Below are 19,454 nucleotides of genomic sequence, written 5' to 3' on the forward strand. Positions count from 1 at the left end.
CAGAACAAGCCTGAATCCAAACTGAACCCTCACTCCACCCCTAGACTGAACTCCAATCTGAAATAGAGGCTGACCCCAGAGCCCCCTCTGACCCTAATCCCCATCCCAGATTAAACCCTGATTCTGACCGCAACCCCAGATTGAACCTTGAACCTGACGCCAAGGCAGAGCCCTGTCCCAGCATAAACACACTGGGAAAGACTCCAGGGACACAGGGCATAAGCCCGAGCCCCCCTGCTCCCAGACCAGGCGGTGGCCTCCCCTGAATGTTAGGGCCACCCAGGTATGAGGAAAGGAGAGACAGGACAGGCCATGGCAATGTTGTGTCACACTGGCCAGCACCATACTCCTTGGCCTCAGGCTTATCAAATCAGGGGGAAGGGGAGCGTCACAGCCTGCCTGCCTCTGCGCAAGGTGACCCTGGCAGGATAAAAGAAAGGCTGGGCAGGGCCATCCTGGATGCAACACTGGACACATACCTCCCCCTGCACACAGGTCTTTCAGGAACAGTGGCCTGAGCCAGGGGGAGGTCCTGTTCCAGAAAGGAACATTCCACTGTGGCATTGAGCCCTCCCCCACAAGGAGCAGAGCATACACAGGGCCATGCTTCACAGAGGGTGCAGCTGATATGACCGTGCATAAGGCTAGGCCCCAGGGGCCCAGGGCTTAGCAGTGCAGGAACCCCCAACCTCTGGGCCCTGCCTAACAGCAGGAGATACAGAGTCGGGGGGAAAAGCAGTCTAAGTTCTCAGGGATGGCTGGGGACTGGGGAACCCCCAGCCTGAGGGCGTGCCCCTTCCTCCCTCCAGGTGCCTTCTGGTCTCAGTGCAGAGCCAGGGCCCCAGGGAGGCCTGCCTGAGCCCCCTTCTGCATCACCCCGGTCCCTGGCCTCACTCCCCTCCTCACTGTGAGAACGTGCGCTTGTAGCCGCAAAGAAGAAATCAGCACGAAGGAATGTGCTGTCGAGGGGCCAGCGGACAGGATGGGCTTGCCGGAGAGGGAGCGAGCAAAGAGAGCTCCGGGAGATCGGAGCCGGGAAGGAAAACAGAGATGTGCTGGGGCAGCTGGCCAGGCAGCACCGGCCCAGCCATTGTTCCCAGCCCCACGGGTCAGGTGCACTGGGCCCACGGCCGAAACCCAGCCTCTGCTCGGTGTGGCCCCAGCCTTCTCTGGGCCTGCCGCCTCCCTTCTGTCCCAGGCCCTGACCTCTGGGGCCTGGCCCAGCCTGGGAAAAATACGAATTTGTCCTCTATGCTCCCAAACAGCTCTCTGTCCTCCGTCCGTCTCTTGGCACATCTCACCTACCCCGCCCTGGGGTCCACGTCCTTCCGTAAGCCTTCCTCTGTCCGGACCTCCCCGTGGGAGGATGCTTCTGGTTTCAGTGGCCTGATAAGCTGGTCCATATGTGGACTTTAATAGCTGACAATAGCTTGGACCTGTCCCGTCAAAGTGTGGCTCCCCCCGAGACTAGTAGCATCAACATCACCTGGAAATTTGGTAGGGATGCAAGTTATCAGGCCTTATCCCGGACCTACTAAATCAGCCCCTGCAGGGGCTAGGGATGCACGCTCAGGTCTGAGAACCACTGAGTTAGAGTGTGACCAAGGTCAACTCCACAAATGTTGATAGAATATGCAATTGAATGAGCAAATGACTGAATGACTTTCAAGAGGCTTGACGTAGAATGGTTCCTAGTTGCCTGTCCGGTGTCCAAGCCCCAGAGACAGTTGAGAGCTGCAGACTGAGACAGGGAAGGACCGACCAGCTGGACTCCCTCGGAGATGGAACAGACTCTCAGACAATGTCACCTACAGGGAGCCCGTCCAGCGGGTCAGGCCTGGGGCCCAGGCAGATGCAAAGAGGACGAGCCAGAGTGGACAGGAAGAAGGGGCCCAGCAGGCCAATGGGATATAGCAACAGGCATCTGGGACTTGGGACCCAGGCAGAGACGGGGACGTCCAGCAGCAGACAGACAAGAGGGAACCTAGGAGCAAAGCTGAGCCTCCGTGATCAGAACCGGGACACAAGATCAAATGCCGATCACCTGAACATTGAGCTTGGCTCCTTCAAAAAGCCCCTAATTGAAGTCAGGCTGGGCCCCAGAACCTGAGGCAGAGCTGAACTTGCTGGTGGGGCCCAGGGACTCTTGCTGTGAGGAAGGGACAGGGATCTGAGCAGTGGTACCAGTCTTAGAAACTCATCCCCAAATCTGGTCTTCGAAGGGCACCTGGGTGGCTCGGTCAGTAGAGCGTCCAACTTCAGCTCAGGTCATGATCTCGTGGTTTGTGGGTTCGAGCCCCATGTTGGGCTCTGTGCTGACAGCTCGGAGCCTGGAGCCTGCTTCGGATCCTGTGTCTCCCTCCCTCTCTGCCCCTCCCCGGGCTCACACTCTGTCTCTCTCTACCTCAAAAATAAATAAACATTAAAAAAAAAAAAAAAGTCAGAATCTGGTCCTAGACTCAGATCTCCCCTGACACCAGGATGGCTCTTTCTAGAACGTCACACTAGCTTGATGAGTGAAGTCCTCCCAGCTCTCCCTGTGGCCTGGGTCTCGCCCAACCTCAACCACAACCGACCTAATCGTAGCTCGTACTTTCAGAATAAGTTAGAGAGATGGACAGGTCTGTCCCTAGCCCCTTTGTTCTGTCCACCTGCCAGCTCATCTCCCCTCCGTGCCAAGGAAGAGAGGACAAATCATGTAGCCAAGATCTCCACGCTAGCTTGGCCAACCTCCCGGGGCCAACTTCATCCGATGCCATAAGGGTGATTTCAAACTTGACATAAAAAGAGAAACATCTTCAGCCACAGCCACCATCTCTGCTGGGTGATTTGCCATTTCCAATCCATTAGATGCCCTCTAAACATGCACGGCCCAGAGTATGTCCCACTCATCCTGGGAAAGATTCCATGAGGAAAAATGGCACCAGTATCAAATAAGGCTGGGAAACACTGCATGCCAGTGCCCCTTCTTGGGAGATCAAAGCCCCTGTTAACAATCAAAGGCTCTGAGAAGTCCTGCCTGACTTTGTCTAGTCCAGTGTTTCCCCAGTTTATTGGAGCCAGACGCTTTTCTTCTCCCCACCCCCCACCCCCCACCAAAAAACGTTCCATGGAGCATCCCTTGGGATACACACCCTTGCCCACCGCCACCTAGACACAGACAAGCTCCTTTCCGGAGCCCCAGGGAAGGTAAGCAGAAGTCAGAGGAGTATCTTATTCCGAGGCCCTGTGGCAGAGAGAGCGGGAGATTCTGGAGACCCACAGGGATCAGCATGGATGTCCTTTCCTCAACTTCCAGGATACCCCGTCTCCAGAGCCGCTGTCCCCAGAAAAGGTGTCATTGGGCAGAAGCCTCAAAGGCGGGGCAAGCTTCACTGAAAGGGGGCGGGGGGTGGCAGTCTGTTGTTCATGGAAGAGAGGCTGGAACACCTGCATGAGAATGACAGGCACCTCCCAGCAGCCCCTGGGGTCGATATAATCTCATCCTTCGGCTGGACTTGGACCAGAGACCAGTTTGTATCTCCACCTAAATCCCCTGCTACCCAGCAGAGACCTCCGTTCTATCTGCCGAAAGTTCCTCTGCATCCCCCCAAGGCCTGGGACAACCTCCCAGCCAGCCCCCACCTGTGAGCTCTGAGGTGTCCTCTTTGGGGTGGAAGGGAGAACAGCTCCCCGCCTCCTGCCCAGACCCTTGGCTGCCTCCTGAAGCTGGACAATGCAGGGAAATGTTTGCACCCAAACAACTGTGCTGCTTCAGGAACTGCCTGACCCTGCCCAGGAAAGCACACTCCTGGAGCTCCACCCGGCTGCCCCCTCAGTCTGGGGACCACAGACCAAAGCTGGCGGGGTGGCCCAGCAGAGGGGGCGGCAGAGCAGGAGGGGTGCTAGGGGTCCCTGATGTGGGCGGGAGGGGAGCTCCGGGTCACCTCTCTCTAAGGACTGGGGCTTTCCTTCCTGCCGAAATCAGAACGAGAGCTCTGTCCCTGCCTGCGGAAGACGCAAGGGCCAGATTGTCAATATTTATCTGGAAAGCCGAGGCCCTGGATGCATCTGGCCTGGAGATAATGAAAATAGCACTTTGATGCGATTTGAGAAATGCATTAATTCATTCAACAAGCATGTGTAGCCCTCAGGTCCCACGCCAAGCCCCGTGCCGGGCACTGGGGACCCAGGAGTGGATTAGCCCCGCCGTGCCCTGGAGCACTCTGGGTGCCTTAGGCACCCAGAATAGAACAGGGGCAGGTGGGCCCGTCATCCAATGCACGCGCGGCCGTGGCCACCCAGATCGGGAAGCCACGGGTCAAGGCAGTTTATAAAAGCAGAGGTCACCGTCCCCCCGTGTGATAAAGACGAAAATGCCCTCTGGTGGCTCCCCTCCCAGCGGCCCTTCCCATCACTGGGATTCGGGCCTCGCCAACCCCAACGATCCCTGAGGTGAAGAACACCAGGTGCCAGCCAACAAACGTTGCAAAAAAGCCTCAAGAAGAAAAGGCAGACTGGCCTCTCCTTGCTCATTGGCACAGACGTGTGCCCACGCGACCCCTCCGTGGAGTGACCTCCGGGCACTCCCGCACACAGCACTGGGGGGCACAGCAGCTTCCTGCTTCCAGCAGTAGGGGGGGCATGGTGGAGGGGAGAGGGTCAGCGACCCCAAGTCCCCGTGGGGCTTGCACAGCGGCCTGCCTCTTCTTACCTTGGAGGAAACCGAGGCCCGGATGGAAGGAGTCAGGGGCAGCTAAGGTCAAGGCAGGCAGCCCGCTTGTCACAACCCCTCACGCCCACCTCGCCCGCGTGCCAGAGACTGTGTTTTTGTCTTTCTGGGGGGGGGGGGCGGGGTGCGGCTCAGAGCCTTGAGTGATGAGTTAAGTGACAATGAATTTGAACCACATGGAGCTCGGGCTTAAGGGGAAAGTGTTTTGGTGAAATGCAGCTGGGATTTCATCAGCCCCCACCCCCCAGACAGTACAAAAATAGTCCGGGCCAGGCAGGCTCTGACCCACAGGCCTGGCCCAATTTCGCCGCCCCCTGTCCCAGAGAGAGGCTTGGAGTGGCCTCTTTCCCTGAATCTGAGTTTCGTAATCTTTCCTTGTTGTCCTGGTCGCCTGTTTGTTGACTGGCCTCATTTGCCTGGGAGGATTTGCTCCCTGACGGGCTCCCCGCTGCTTGGCTTTGAAGAGGGAGCAAGGCAAGAAGACGCTCTCTCGCTCTCACTCTCTCTCGCTGTTGGTAACAAGGCCCACAGGGCGCGAGACTGGAAAGAGGGTCACGGGCACAGCCTGGGGACTGGTCGGACAGTCGCAGGACCTTGGGAATGGGGGTGGGTGGGTGATGGGCTTTGGACAGTCGGGTGAGGGGTGGGCTTCACCTCAGCAAGAGCCAGAAGGTTCTGTTGAACATCTCAAATCCAACCCTGTTCCTCAGAAAGGGAAACTGAGGCCAGAGGCAGGAGGTAGGTGATCCGAGGCCCTAGAACCTCTAACAGCATGACCAGGACTCACCCAGGGCAAGGACTTCTGCTGCCCAGCCCGGGGCTTGTCACCAAGGAGGCTGCCAGAGTGTTTGTGAACCGAGAGAATGGCCAGAGCCCTTTGCCCAAATCTTCGTTGGGAGGAAGGAAGCAGAGGGGGAGCTGGGCACCCTGGGCAGACCTCGAAGGTGGACAGGCCTCTACCACCGTGAGCACCTGCTAATAATCATCCCCTCCCCCCGGGCTGTGAATGGCGGGACCCGGCTCCTGAGGGCCCGTCCCAAGGTGGGGAAGGAGAGGGCATGCTAATGACGCCCTTGCAGACCCAGCACCAGGGCCCACGGGTCAGCAGCCCCCCAGGAGGGAATGAGAAGCACCCGCAGTGAGGCCAGAGGCAGCGTCTCTTGGGCCAGCTGACAAAGCCACTGACCTGATAGTCCAGAGGCATGTGTAGAAACCTCGTCCCAGCCCAGGAGCCTAGACCAGGGCCGGACCCCCATCCTGGGGGACGGGGTAATGAGTGGTGGCCGAAGTGATCCACAGGCCTTCAAAGGCCACCGTGGAAACCAGTCTCCTATCCTAGGCACCCAGGTTCCCATCCAGAGCATTCAGGTCCAGGGAGACTTGGTCCTGGGGACCAGGATGGACCCCGAATAAGTGGTCCAGGCACTGGGACCTTGGCAAGTGGCAGCAGAGGGCTCTGGGCTCTCCCCCAAGCTACTAGCTTCCCCATCTGACTCGGGCGTTCCGTGAGGCCTGGGTGACACGCTGGGCGTCGAAGGACAGCACCCCGGGTCGGGGAGGCCTGCTGGGGGTCTGCAGCCCGAGGCGGGGGCACGGAGCCCACCGCCCCTTCCGGCACCCGCAGCCTGCCCAGGGTGGAGAAGGGAGGTGCCTTCTGGGCTGAACCAGCAGCTTCCTCCTCTTGCCAAGTTCAACCGTGTAGAGTCCAGTTAATCTAGGTCTTAGCAAGAGCCTCCTCCACTTCCTTTCTCCTCAGGCCAGAGTCCCCCCACCCCACCCCCCCGGAGAGAGCCAAGTCCCCTAGGAAGAAGGACAAGACCAACATCCGTCCTTCCTGCCTCGGTCTCCCCACACAGGCCTGGACCACAGAGCCTCAAATGCATGCAGAAAGCATGGCCTGGGTGACCTCTCCCCACCACCGCTGCCCACCCCATCCCATGGAACCTGAGACCCAGTCCATCTAGAAAGCCCTGCCTGCCTGGCCTGGGCTGCCCTCCCCCCACTTCCGAGAGGGGTTCCACTCCTGTTACTCCTATTGTCCTCCCCCTTGGCACTCAGCCGGCCCCCAAGTCCGGGCTGGGCCCCCTTGAAACCAGCCAGCTAGGGAATGGGGGTGTCAGGCAGGGAATCTGGGAAGCATGGGTCAGCCCCTGGAGTCTGGGAAATGGTTTCTCCCCAGCCCTCTGGGCCCGGATGGGACTTAGGGGCTCAGTGAGAGCAGTCAGACAGGCCTGGGTTTGAATTTCTTGTCAGCCGTGTGGACAAGTGATTTACTGGCTCTGAGCCTCAGTTTCTGCATCTGTAAAATGGGGATAAGCACAATCCCTTCCTGCCACGGTTGTGGGGACTGAGATATTACATCAGGACAAAGTCCTCCCCACGGTGCTTGGCACAAGCCTCACCCAGTGAGTTTGTCGGAAGGTGGCTGTGGGACAAGGGGTGTCAGTCAGAGGAATCCAGAGATGACACCAATGGTCCCAGAATGCCCTCTCCTCCCTCTGTCTGCTTAATTCCCCAGGCAGGTCAGATGGTGGCAGAAGCAGAGAGAGGGAGCCCCTCCCCTGACACATGCACATTCATAGAGACCCCCAGCCACAGCCCCAGAAGCTCTAAGTGACCCCACAGACAGTGCCCCCACCTCAGAACCAGGTGTCCCCCCCAAAAGACCTAGCACAGCAGGTGGGCCTAAGGCTGACCATCACAGCCCCCAGCAGCCCCAGACACCTGCCTTCTAGAACGGCCAGAGGAAGCAGCTCTCTCCCTGGCCGGCAGGACTCAGATAATAATACAAAATCTCTCTCTGTTTGACTTTGGAGGCCTTGACGAGGCAGGAACTTTTCCTCGTGCCTGGACACCTCACACAAGGGCCTGGGGAGACGGGACAAGATGGTCCCCGCGGATGAGCTGGTGGTGCTTCTCCTCCTGGGCTGGGGACAGCAGCATCACTTGCCAGGACCTAAAAGCCACCCTGTCTCTGCCTCACTCTGTCCCTTCTCCATCTGTCTCCATATCCCACCCCCAACCCGGGTCTGCCCACATGCAGAGAGGCAATGAGGAGCAGTGGTCAAGGACCCGGCTTTGGAGCCAGACTGCCTGATTTGAACCCAGCTCTGCCACCCAAAGGCTAAGTGGACCTGAAGCCTCAGGATCCCTGTCTGGAAAATGGGTCGGTGATAACAACGGTACCTCCCTCACAAGGGAGGCTGGAATGAGTTAACACAAGCAAAGCCCTCAGAACGATATCTGGCCCACAGTAAAGACTCAATAAATGCTACCCCTTGTGATTTTTTTTATTTGTGTCTCCGTCTTGCATGTTTGTTGAGTCAAATTTTCCGTGGGTACAGGAGGTAGAGGAGGAGGCATGAAGCTCTGTGGTTTCAACTGCCTGATGCCCCGGGTCCTCCGGACTGGAGGCTACGGCATTGAAGGATTCCTTTCAACTGGGGCCAGTGATGCTCTGATAAAGCTCGACCACAGGATGCAGAATCGGCGGGCTCTGTGCTCACACCCCCAGGCCTCAGAGGCTGGGCCAGCGGCGGAGCAGAGAGCATTCCGGGCAGGGAGACAGCAAGGCCTTCGGCCCAGGCCACAGGCTAGAGACACTTGCCTGCATTCTCAGGGCGCTCTCCCCCCGCTTCCTCCCACCGTCCTATGTACCTGACAGCTGTTTGTACCTCCGGTCACAGGAAGCTCAGAGTCTGAGAAGGCAGCATTTCAGAAGCCTAGAATCTTGGAATAATGGGGCTTGGGCCTGGCGCTAGGAGCTCACTAGCCCAATGACAGTGACGAGACTCCTACGCCTTTCTCGTTAGGGCCCCATGTCCCCATTGAGGTCAGAAGGGCGGTCTGAGGAGGAACCAGTCCAGGCCGCCACTGGGCAATTCCCATGGCCCACAAGTTTCCTCCAACCCAGGCCTGCGTCCCTCCCCCCTGGCTGCCCCACGAAGTCTGTGCTGCATGGCAGCCTGCTTCCCTCGGGCAACCTCCTTTTCTCTAAGCTCTCCTCTCTGAGTCTGGGGCCTCTGGGGAGACGTCTGCCCCCATCCTGCTGAGCACCCCCATTGGCTGGGAATTGAGGAAGAGAAGGGAAGTGACAGCCAGACACAGCGTGTGAGGTGGGCTTCGTGACAGGGACCCAGGATGGTCCCCCAGAGCTAGTGACACGCCCCGCGGCACCCTGGGCGCCGTGGGGAGGAGCAGGCGGGCAGACGACGCTGGGGGCCCCAGAGGCTCTTTCAAGCGATGCCAAGGGCTGCAGGGTGAGTTGCTGCAGAGTGGCAGCTGTCACCACTTCTGGCAAGGGACATGTGTCCACGTTATGTCAAAACTGGGCTACTCCCGAGGCAGCTCCCAGGGGAAGTCCTAGGAGCCGTGTCATCCAGAAAGGAAGAATGAGCCCTCTGTGCGTAAGACCCCGGCCTCGGGGAGGGAACCCCAGGCAGCACGGGAAGGCGGAGCGACCACAGGGCTCCAGCCCTCCAGATGTGCGCCAGCATCCGCTGTGGAGACAGGGCGGAGCAGCAACCAGGGGCCCAGATGGGCTGCATTAACCTGGGAGCAGGCTCTTCGGGGCCCAGATGCTCCGTGTTTAGCCGGCTAGCCGGCTTTGGGCTCCAGATGTGGGTCTGGGGTGGGGGCGGACACAGCTCCAGACGGATGCGGTCTATCCCCAAGGTCTATCTATTCCCTGCAGCGCTCAGCTGCAGCAGCCGGACGTGCAGGCCTGGGGCTTCGGGGGCTGGAACAAGGGGCTTCCACACTTACCCTCTCCAGCACCCCAAACCCCAGGGCCAAGAGGGGTTCTGACTCTGACTCAGGAGCCACGGAGCCTGAAGGCTTACGCCTCATTGCATGAGCAGGGACGGCCCAATGACCTGTCCAGGGTCACACAAGCCGGGGACAGGCAGGACCCCAACTTGAAGCAGAGGGTCTGAGGGAGAGGACACTTCGGGGATGGATGCTTGCCTCTCCCTCCCACACAGATGCTCCCAGGCTCCCACAGTTAGGTGACCTGGACCTCCTAGTTCAAGCATCGAGAGGAGACACTGCCCTGACCTTTGAGACAGGGTCTGTGGGGTGGGCGACCTAGTCCAGCCCCAGGGGAATCTCCGAGGAGCTGGCCGCCCCTCGGCCTCCCCCCTAGTCCATTTGGGACGTGGAGGGACGGGAACACGGCCGGGCAGAGGACCCGAGCTGACCGCTGAGCCCCAGGCCCCAGGCACTTAGCCGCCACGTGGAGGTGACGAAAGAGATATTCCTATTTGCTGAGCACCCACCATGTGCCGGATCCTGTGTGAGCCCCTCACCTGCCTCGTCGGGGCCTCACAGCTCCCGTGCAGGGTGTGGGGTCCTCATCTTCCAAACGGGCAGCTCCCAGAGGAGCCACCTGTCCGAGACCACCTGGCCAGGCCAGGCAGAGCCAGGCAGGGCCGGAGGAGCACCAGGCACCTGCCGCTGGCCAGGGCTCGGGCACGGACGTGGGGCTGTGCAGGCTGGTGGCTCAACATGGCGTCTGGGGAGAAGGAACCCGGGCGTGGCGCTCTACCTGGGGCCTGTCTCTCCTGTCCCCATATAGCACATCTGCCCTTTATGGTGGGACGGCCACAAACCCAGAGACCCCTGCCTGAGCCCCAGGCATGCAGCAGCCGCCCCCACCACCCAGGGGGGCTCCGGCCTAGAGAACTGGAGGTTCTCAGTGTCCCCTCCTCAAGGTCAGGAGCCGCCCCCCTCCCACCCCTTTGCCCCAGGCCCTAGACATACTGCTGAGAGAGCGGGGTGAGGGCAAAGGGCAGGCCCTCAGGAAAGGCCCTCGCCTCTAAGCTTTAGTCACCATATCTGCACACTGGCCCCGCTCTGGCCTCTGAGCCGGGAGGGCACTGAGGCTGCAGGGGGCAGAAGTCGGAGGCCAGGCCCAGCTGAGCACAGGGGAGCCACCAGGAGACCTGGCCTAGGAAAAGGCTCTGAGTGGATACAGCTCGTGGGCCCCAGTTGCGGGGAGGGTAACAGGCACAGCTACCCGCCCCCCACCCCCAGGGCAGGTGGGCATCCCGCAGGCTCCTTCTAACCCCACCCCAGCAAAGCCACCCAGGGGAGGGACAGCAAGACAGCACAGCCTGGCCTGGGAGGGGAGACCGGCTGGGGGAACGGGCCGAGGCACAGAAACGAATTGGTTATGTCAGGAGAGCGTTCCGGGGAGGGGGGCCGTGCCTCTCAGCCCCGGCAGCCCCACCTGGGGCCCAGGCCCAACAGACTCTGGCTTGCTTCCGAGGGCAGCCGTGAAGGCCAGGGAGGGGGCTGCTGGGCTGCCAACAGGGAAGCCTCGGTTGGCCACGGTGGCCAGGAGGACGGGACGAGGATGAGCCCCCACCCCCTGTCGGGCCCCTGTCGGATGCACGGGGGTCCTATGACCTGCAGGGTGCATCCTGGTGGACGTGTAGCCTGGCTTTGCTGAGGAGCAGAGCCCCGGGGACCTCGGGAGGGCTCTCGCCACCCCGTCACTTTCTCTTCTGCCCACACCCCACCCCAGGGCTCCAGGACCCCATGCCCAAATCAGGGGACCCTGATTTCTCACTCTGAAGCTCTGCCTTCCGTCTGCCCAGTGCTCCGCCATTCTGTAAGCTGGACCTGGACGGCACCTCACACTTCTGTCTCCCCTGAGGTCGGGAGGGGGTCAGGAGCTGGGGGACAGGGAACAGCCAGAAAATGAACCCCCTTTTCCCAGGGCTGTATGCTCGGCGGGGGTGGGGGGGGCACGGAGTAGGAACTCAAGGAAGCGAAGGGGGGCTCGATGCAAAGCGAGGTCAGTGAAAGGCCAGGGACTCAGGCCGGGGACTGAGGAGGGGGCCCCTCGCAGTCGTGGCCGGGCAGCCAGCGCCCTGTGTGCCTTGGCGGAGCGGGACCCCTGGGCGGCCAGGTATGTAACAATTCCAGCCATTTCCTGCCCTATTAATGAGAAAGGGGCTGATATAAATATACGCTCAGCATAAATAAATACAGGCCAGGCCCGGGACTGCATAGCAGACAGATTGCGTGGAGCTGCTGGCCGGCCCTTCAGCCAATTCCCCCCACCCTGCCCACAGTCCCCCCCTCCTCACTGCCCCCCACTTGTTTTCCTCCGGCGGGCCAGGGCCCCTCCACACACACACACACAGAGGCCTGAGGCAGATGGACTGACCGCCCTTGCCCTAGGCCTCAGAACGGGGATCCGCAGCCCCTGGGAAGGCAGCAGAGGGAGCTGGGGTACCCAGTCCCTCCTGCCTCACGCACAGACCCGGTGACAGTCCTGCGAGGCCGGACGTGCTGTGATCATGCCTGTTCATAGGTGGGGAAACTGAGGCTCACAGGGTTCAGGGACTTGCCTAAGGTTATGCAGCCAGGAGGCTGTGGATCCAGGATTCAAACCCCTGAGGCTTTCTGACTCCAAGGCCTCTGATCTGCCCACTGCGTGCGAGGGGCAGCCAGGGGCAGGGTCTTGCCCCCCTCTTTTCTCCCAAACCCCAGTCCCCGGATGCCAGGGCCTCAGAAGGCCCCGGAGGACTTACAGCCAAGGCCTAGACGTGTAGTTCCACGGAGCCAGGCCCCGGCTCGAGTAGGGTGCGCACGTAGACCCAGCTCCCCCTGCTCAAGACCACCTCCCCGCTGAGGCGTCCAGGTCCGTGGGGCCCCCTCGAGTGCTGGCTAGCTCATGGGGGATCATCTGGTCACAGACACGGAAACTGAGGCCCAGAGAGGGCAGAGCTTCATCTAAGTCACAGGAAGAAGCAGGCCAGACCTACGGAACCTTCTCCTCGGGCCCTGGCCTCGGGGCTGGAAGGCCGTCACCTCTCACAAGCCTCCCCCTGTTCAGAGCTGCCCCAGCTCCCCAGCCTGGACGCTGCCCGGGGCAGACTCGACGTCAGCCTGTGTCCTAAAACCCAGCGGGGGGCCCTTCCCTGGTCACATATCAGCAACAGCAGGTAGAAACCCAGGTCCAGAGAGGTTAAGAGCCTGACAGTGCTGATCTGGGGCCAGAGCCCAGGGCCTGTGGTACATGCCTCTCTTGTAAACCCAGTTCCAATGCCCCCTCTTTCAGGAAGCCTTCCCAGCCACAGCAGCCCAAAGGATGGGTTCCCAAACTGCCTTCGGACCTACTCTACCTTCCAGGCCTTGAGGTACTTAGCGGGCACTTAGCCCAGGCAGCCACACTGGAGACCCCCCTGCAGAGCCCCTATGTGGAAAGTACACATCGGGCCTTTGCCAGCTGGGGCTTCTTCCCGCCAGCAGCCAAGGACGTGGGGGCCGGCTGTTTGTGGGGGGCAAGCTGAGCAGGTGGGCACACTCAGGGCAGCAGCGTCCTGAGTCCCGGCTGGTCTGTCGGCCCCACCCTGCACCCCAGGTCCAAGGCCAGGTGAGGCCCTCGCCCTCTGCCAGCCTTGGCCAGCGGCCCCGGCCCCAGTCCCTTGAGCCCCAGAGACATCAACCCCAAGACCAGAGCATGTGGCAGGTGGAGAGTCAGAGAGGAGCTCTCCGGGACAGGGGCCACCTCCCATCTGCACCCCTCGCTGCCCCCAGGCCGTTCCTCTAGGGCTCACCCCCTCCAGAACCCCAAGGTGGGAAGGGCCGAACTGGAAGCTGCCCTGAGAGCTCAGTGCAGCCATTCGGAAGGACAAGACGTCCACGCGGACCGCCTCGGGACAGGGTGCGTGGCAGGTCGTCAAAGGCAGAAAAGTCTGTCACCTACCGACGTGCATGGTTCGGTGGGTCCCTGCCAGAGACCCCTCTACAGATGTGTCGTGTGAGCACACGTGCAGGTTTGCGTGGATGCAACGACTCACGGCCAGAAAGGAGCCCTTTTTCTCTCAAGTTTTGAACCAGGGAGGAAGGACGCATTTTTACCTTAACACGTCCGAATTGTGGGTGATTTTGTAAAAGTTTAGAAGGAGGGGCGCCTGGGTGGCTCAGTTGTTTAAGCGTCCGACTTTGGCTCGGGTCACGATCTCACAGTTTGTGGGTTCAAGCCCCGCGTCGGGCTCTGTGCTGACAGCTCAGAGCCTGGAGCCAAAGTCGGATTCTGTGCCTCCCTCTCTCTCTGACCCCTCTCCCTCTTGCAGTCTGTCTCTCTCTCTCTCAAAAATAAATAAACATAAAATAATTTTTTTTAATTTAGTAAAAGGAAAAATACTAGTATTACATATGCAGTCTGGCCAGTAGCCGCTGGCCAGGGCTACGCAAGCCTGCCTGCTGGTCCCGGCCTCCAGCCCATCGCCCAGCCCCCCTCCTGGCTTCTGTCCCGTCCCCCCTCCTTGCCCCCACCACGTGCAAGCCCACCGCCCTGCCTGTCCCCTTTCGCCCCTGAGACCCCGCTCCGCCTGCCCCCCTCCCTTGCTGCCAGTACCCCAAGCCCCACAGGCCACGGTCCTGTCAAGCACCACCTTGGTCCCTGGCAGCTCAAGACCCATGCAGCTCCAGACGACTGCCCTGGGGCCTCCTTCCCATCCCCCGAGTCCCCAGCCTCAGCGGTGATTCACACACTTCAGCGCCCAGCTTTCCCTGCACATCGTGTGTTCTGGAATCCCAGTCACATTTACTCCAGCACCAAGGCCTCGAGGGCCCTTCCCAGCAGATGTTCTGCCTCGCTGGCCAGATGGGAGCCCTTCAGATGTCTCCCCCCACGGGCAGGCCAAGCCTGCTCCTCAGACTCAGGGAAAGGGCCCAGAAGTTCCCCCCACACCTACCCTGGGCCACCTGCAGGTTCATATGGGAGACAGGGCAGGAATCTGGCCCTAATTTCCCTGGGAACCAGAACGCAGAAGGCGAACATAGGACAGAATTGTCTGGAATGTCTGCCCACCCTCACACCACCCTCGGGCTTGGGAGTGAGTGGAGGGTGATTGCTAACTCCCACGAAACCATCCTTTCCCCTCCTCTCACAGAATCACTGGCTTAAGGACAGGGTGGGTGTCTGACCCACTATAGCCTGAGCTTGCCCAGCTCAGATTGGCTGAGATTTGGGATGTTTCCCTCTTCCTGGAGGAGATGGATGGATCTGTGGATGGATTTGTGGATGAGTGGTAGATGGATGGTAGGTAGGTGGTTGGGTAAGCAGGCAAAGGAATGAATGGGTGAGGGGGTGGGCAGACGGATGGATAGATGGATGGATGGGCAGATGGGCACATGGATGGATGGATGGATGGATGGATGGATGGATGGACAGATGGTTGGATGGTGGATGGATGGGCAGATGTCTGGATTGATGGCTGGCTGACTGGCTGGATGGATGGATAGATGGGTGGATAGGTGGATGGATGGATGGATGGATGGATGGATGGATGGATGGATGGATGTGATGGACAGATGGTTGGATGGGTGGATGGATGGGCAGATGTCTGGATAGGTGGATGGCTGGCTGGCTGGCTGGCTGGCTGGATAGATGGGTGGATAGGTGGATGGATGGATGGATGGATGGATGGATGGATGGATGGATGAGTGGGAAACTGAGTGGCTAAGAGTGTAAATGAATGGATGGGTTAGCTGCAGACCGGCTCAGGAGGAACTGCGTCTCAAAAGGAACTTTCTAAATCTCTGAAATGTGAGGCCTTGGCACCCCCCAGAGGCCAGAGTCTCTAACAACTCATGTCCCTTAAAGCCCTGAGAATCAGGGGCACAGACCTAGAGAAGGTTAGAGGTTCTGAAAAACAAAAAAAATCTAGTTCCACTGCTGGAACTTTCCCTGACTTACTCTGGAATCTTGGGAATGTTCAACCCTTCTGAGGCTCAATTTTCTCATCTGGAAAATTGAGCTAATCAAACCTGATGCCTGTGATGTTATGAGATTTAAACAAAATCATGTACATAAAGTGTCTGAGAGGGTCATCTGGCACATATCAGGTGCCCACAGAATGCGATTTCCTTCCGAGGGGCAGCCCTAGGGCACGCGTGCACGTGTGCACGCACACACACACACACACACACACACACCAGTAAAGAAGGGCACGGAGCGAGAAGGCCAGACCAGATCCAGAAAGGCAGATGGGGACACACTTTAATTCTCCAGGGGTCCCATGCTCTGACAGGGCTGGCCCAGCCTCGGGGCCCGGGCGCTCAGGGAGTGGGGGACTCGGACACGGGCCCTGAGCCCTCCTGGGGCTCAATTTCCTGAGCCTGGGCCAGCTGGGCCGTGTGCTCAAAGGCAGCCTGCAGCAGGCGGGAGGCAAGGCAAGTGGTCCAGGCGACGAGATAGGCCAGGTGCCAGGAGGTGGGCGCGGCTGCGTTCTCCACCCACCAGTACAGACGCTTCAGCAGAGCCAGGAGCTCGGGCACCGCACACTTGTCCAGCAGAGCCTGGAGGGGATAAGCGGATGGGCGGCTGGCCACCAGGAGCTCGCAGGGTGGCATCGCCCCAGTGCCTTGCCCAGTGCCCCAGGCCTGCCCTCAGCAGCCCACCTTGCTGAGCAACCAGACCACGCTGCGGCCACGGGCCCTCTGGCACAGCCTCCTGGTCAGCAGCAACAGCAGCAACACTACCGGCGTCAGGCTGTGTAGACACGACAGAAGCAGCTCCCTGCAGGTGGCCGCGGACAGGCCTAGCTGCTTCCAGGCCAGGCCCGAGGCCCGCACACAGCCCAGCACACCGGCCCACACCAGCCACACGGGGACTGCCATCGGTGCCAGCCCGGCCCGTAGCACCCGGCCCACGGGGCTGGCTGCAAGCCCGGGGGGTGGGTGGGCCTCGGGGCCGCAGGACCCCCAGGCCTCCTGGGCCAGCCCCGACAGCCAGCGGTTGAAGAAGACAATCTTCAGGAGCAGGAAATTGTAGAGGTAGATGCGGTTCTGGACCAGCTGCGGGAGCAGGGAGAGCAAGCCCATCGTCACCCACCCGAGGCAGGGACCCTGCCTGCCCCGGGTTTTGCCGTAGGGGGTGGGGCTACCGGGCCTCCTTCCGTCGAGGCCTCAGTTTCCCAACAAGAATGATCCTCATCTGCCCGCCGCTAAGGACTCCACTCTCAGGTGGGGACTGTGGAAGGCGTTTCGTATTATCTTTCATTTTCTTTCCCTTGGATTTAAGTGATTATTAACAATACTCTAGACTGAAGGAAGCTGATTTATTATTATTATTATTATTATTAATTATTACATAAGGAGTGACCATCCCCCAGCCCTCTGATCCTGCAGGATTTGAACCCTGGGCAGTTTTTTCTCCCAAGCGCCTGGGCTTTCCTGCCCACCAGTTGTCTGTTGAGGGCAGCTGGGGGGCAGAGGGCAGCCAGGGGGTAGAGAGATGTGAGGCATAGGGGCATCACTGTCACACTATGGAGAGGGGTGAAGGAGAGGGAGGGCCCCAAGAAGATCTCCAGGCTTCTGTCCTGGGTGACAGGGTGGATATGATGTCTCCCATCCACTGGGAGAAAAGAGTGAGCTTGGGTGGGGAAAGAGTCTGTAAACGGGAAAGCTCCACCTGAGTCCTGGGGCTGAACAGCCAGTCCCTCGTCAGAGCCCTAAAGCCCCCAGCCCTGAGTAACGCCAATCCCCTCTGTCTGGACCTCATGTGCCACTGTCCAGAGGACCACCTGGAGCCCTAGGGGACGATGCAGGAGACAGCCATCTGGGGGTGGCCATGTGCCCCACCGTGGGCACTGTGGCTTAGGGATGGGGCTCCTGAGAGCTGTCAGATTACTCCAGGCAGGCGGGCAGTCACCCAGTTCTACAGGTTGGGCCAGGCCCATGGGCTCCAACAGCCCCGAGGTGGCTGTGGATGGCTGGGTGGACCCCCCCAGTGACCCCCATTCCCCACTCACCAGCACCGAGAGCTTCACCACCAGCAGCAGAATCCCCAAGAGGCTGCATCTGACAGGAGGAACAGCCTCCATGTCTGGCCCTTCTCCCCTTCGTCCAGCTGGGAGAGGGAGGGTGACCTCACAGATACCGCAGGGTGGGGGCCAAGTTACCGTGGGGACCCAGTTGCCACAAGAGACCCCCTTTTACCTGCCTCCTGCCTCTCCAGGGCACAAAAAGCAGGGTACTTTTCTTCTATGCTCAGTCCCCTTCCTGATTGGAGACGGCCCTGGGGACATAGACTCCATATCTGGCCCGCCCACATCCCTGGAAATCCCAAAGTATTCAAGGCCTGGGAAATAGAAATCTTGATTCCCCAAGGCCACAGGTGACACAGTATTTGGAGGCAGATGGAAAAGCTCCTTCCCCATTCCCCCACCCCCACCCTGGTCACAAAGAGGAAAAATGAGGTTGTGACTTTTCCTCTCAGACCCTCGTGATACCTGAGACTCTGCTAGAGGAGGACAGGGGAGGAAAGGTGTGCTGACCTAAAGGCCCCAGGGTTCAGGAGAGAGGCAGAGGCTGCAGGAAAGGGGACAGTTTGCTGAGCTAGCCCGCTCTGGGCAACCAGGAGGCCACAGGCTGCCTGGAGCATCCCTGGAAGTTTGCAGGAGGCTGGGATTAGGATCAAAGGCTTAGAATTCTGGGAGAACCAGAACCTTGATCCCAGCATTTCTCACATTGCTTTTCTGTCTGGGTCCCTGCAGGTGGCCCCAGGAGGCTGCGGGAGGAGGCTCTCGCGCCTTTTAGAAATGTTTTTAAAGCTCTCCCTCTGCTGGACAGGCTACCGTAGTGTGGGGCTAAGTGACTCTGTGCCCATCAGACGGGTGGGCGCCGCCTCAGCCCTTGCACACAGCGTGATTTCAGTCCTCGCCTGCCACCTCAGCCAGGCACCTTGTGCAGGATACAACCTGCCCAACTGGACATGGAAACCTGCCATTATGAATCCCTGGAACAGAAAGGATGACCTCTGCCCAGGGCAGTCCTGTTTGCCCCTTTGTTTCCTCTCCTGGGGCAACAGCTGAGGGCTGGAGGGTGCAGCGTGCAAAGTCCCTCCACTCTGTCCTCTGCCTTGCCTCTCCCCCTCCCACCCTCTGTAGCTGCAACATTATGGCACTGGGGGGTCACTGGGGCTTCAGAAAGGCCTCCTTCCTGTGGGGTGCCTGGGTGGCTCAGTCAGTTGAGCGTCTGACTTTGGCTCAGGTCATGATCTCATGGCTCGTGAGTTTGAGCCCCACATTGGGCTCTGTGCTGACAGCTCAGAGTCTGGAGCCTGTTTCAGATTCTGTGTCTCCCTCTCTCTCTGACCTTCCCCCATTCATGCTCTGTCTCTCTCTGTCTCAAAAATGAATAAACGTTAAAAAAATTTTTTTTAATTTTTTTTTTAAAAAGAAAAGCCTCCTTGAGTTAAGTTTTGAAGGATGGGTAGGAAGTTCCCAGAGGAAGTGGGAAGGATGGTCCAGACAGAGGGAACAGCATGATTCAAACAATTTCGTCTTACTAGAGCATAAAGCGGGAGGAGGGGAAGAGCACAAGGCAAGTGGTGAGATCGGCAAGGGCCACACAGGCCACAGAATATTCTACATGACACAGTGAGAGCCATCAAAGAGCCAAGGCAGCAAGGAGGTTGCTGTGGGCTCTAAGACAGTCCCTTCAGCTCATGAGGAGGTGAGACTAGGGCAAAGGCATCTGGGGGGGGGGGGGGAGCTCAAACAGCTCCCAAGCTTGGTCCCCAAGTTAGATTTCAGCAAGGCCTCTCTGTGGCTCGGTGCTTGCCCAGACCACAGGAGGGGAGGGACCCAGAGGGGTCTGCAAGGCTGGAAATACAGTGACAGAGGTCAGGACCTCCCCTGACCTAGTCCCGGCCACACAGTTACCATCAGCCAGAAAACCCAGAGTCACCTGGTCGCCTTCGTTCTTCATCTTCCTGCCC

At 59.5% G+C, this 19,454-nt stretch overlaps 1 protein-coding gene across 1 annotated transcript; it reads right to left on the reverse strand.

The window, feature by feature from the left end:
• Nucleotides 1-15,713: 15,713 nt before the first annotated feature.
• On the reverse strand, nucleotides 15,714-17,775 carry TMEM270 (transmembrane protein 270). The gene is made up of 3 exons (XM_019421574.2): nucleotides 17,485-17,775; nucleotides 16,133-16,528; nucleotides 15,714-16,030 (listed from the first exon to the last, which is right to left on the reverse strand). The coding sequence occupies exons 1-3, from the start codon at nucleotides 17,554-17,556 to the stop codon at nucleotides 15,791-15,793; spliced, it is 708 nt and encodes a 235-aa protein (XP_019277119.2). The 5' UTR covers nucleotides 17,557-17,775; the 3' UTR covers nucleotides 15,714-15,790.
• Nucleotides 17,776-19,454: the final 1,679 nt, after the last annotated feature.

This window comes from Panthera pardus, unplaced genomic scaffold (genome assembly GCF_024362965.1).
Source record: "Panthera pardus isolate Hobbes unplaced genomic scaffold, ASM2436296v1 HiC_scaffold_4, whole genome shotgun sequence".
Lineage (NCBI taxonomy): Eukaryota > Metazoa > Chordata > Mammalia > Carnivora > Felidae > Panthera > Panthera pardus.

Bases quoted from the DNA above. Each gene is read 5' to 3' on its own strand.
- TMEM270 (XM_019421574.2), bottom strand. From the start codon at position 17,556: ATGGAGGCTGTTCCTCCTGTCAGATGCAGCCTCTTGGGGATTCTGCTG. The intron at 16,529-17,484 runs GTGAGTGGGGAA...CTGCTCCCGCAG, and splicing joins TGGTGAAGCTCTCGGTGCTG to CTGGTCCAGAACCGCATCTA. The intron at 16,031-16,132 runs GTGGGCTGCTGA...TATCCCCTCCAG, and splicing joins TGGTCTGGTTGCTCAGCAAG to GCTCTGCTGGACAAGTGTGC.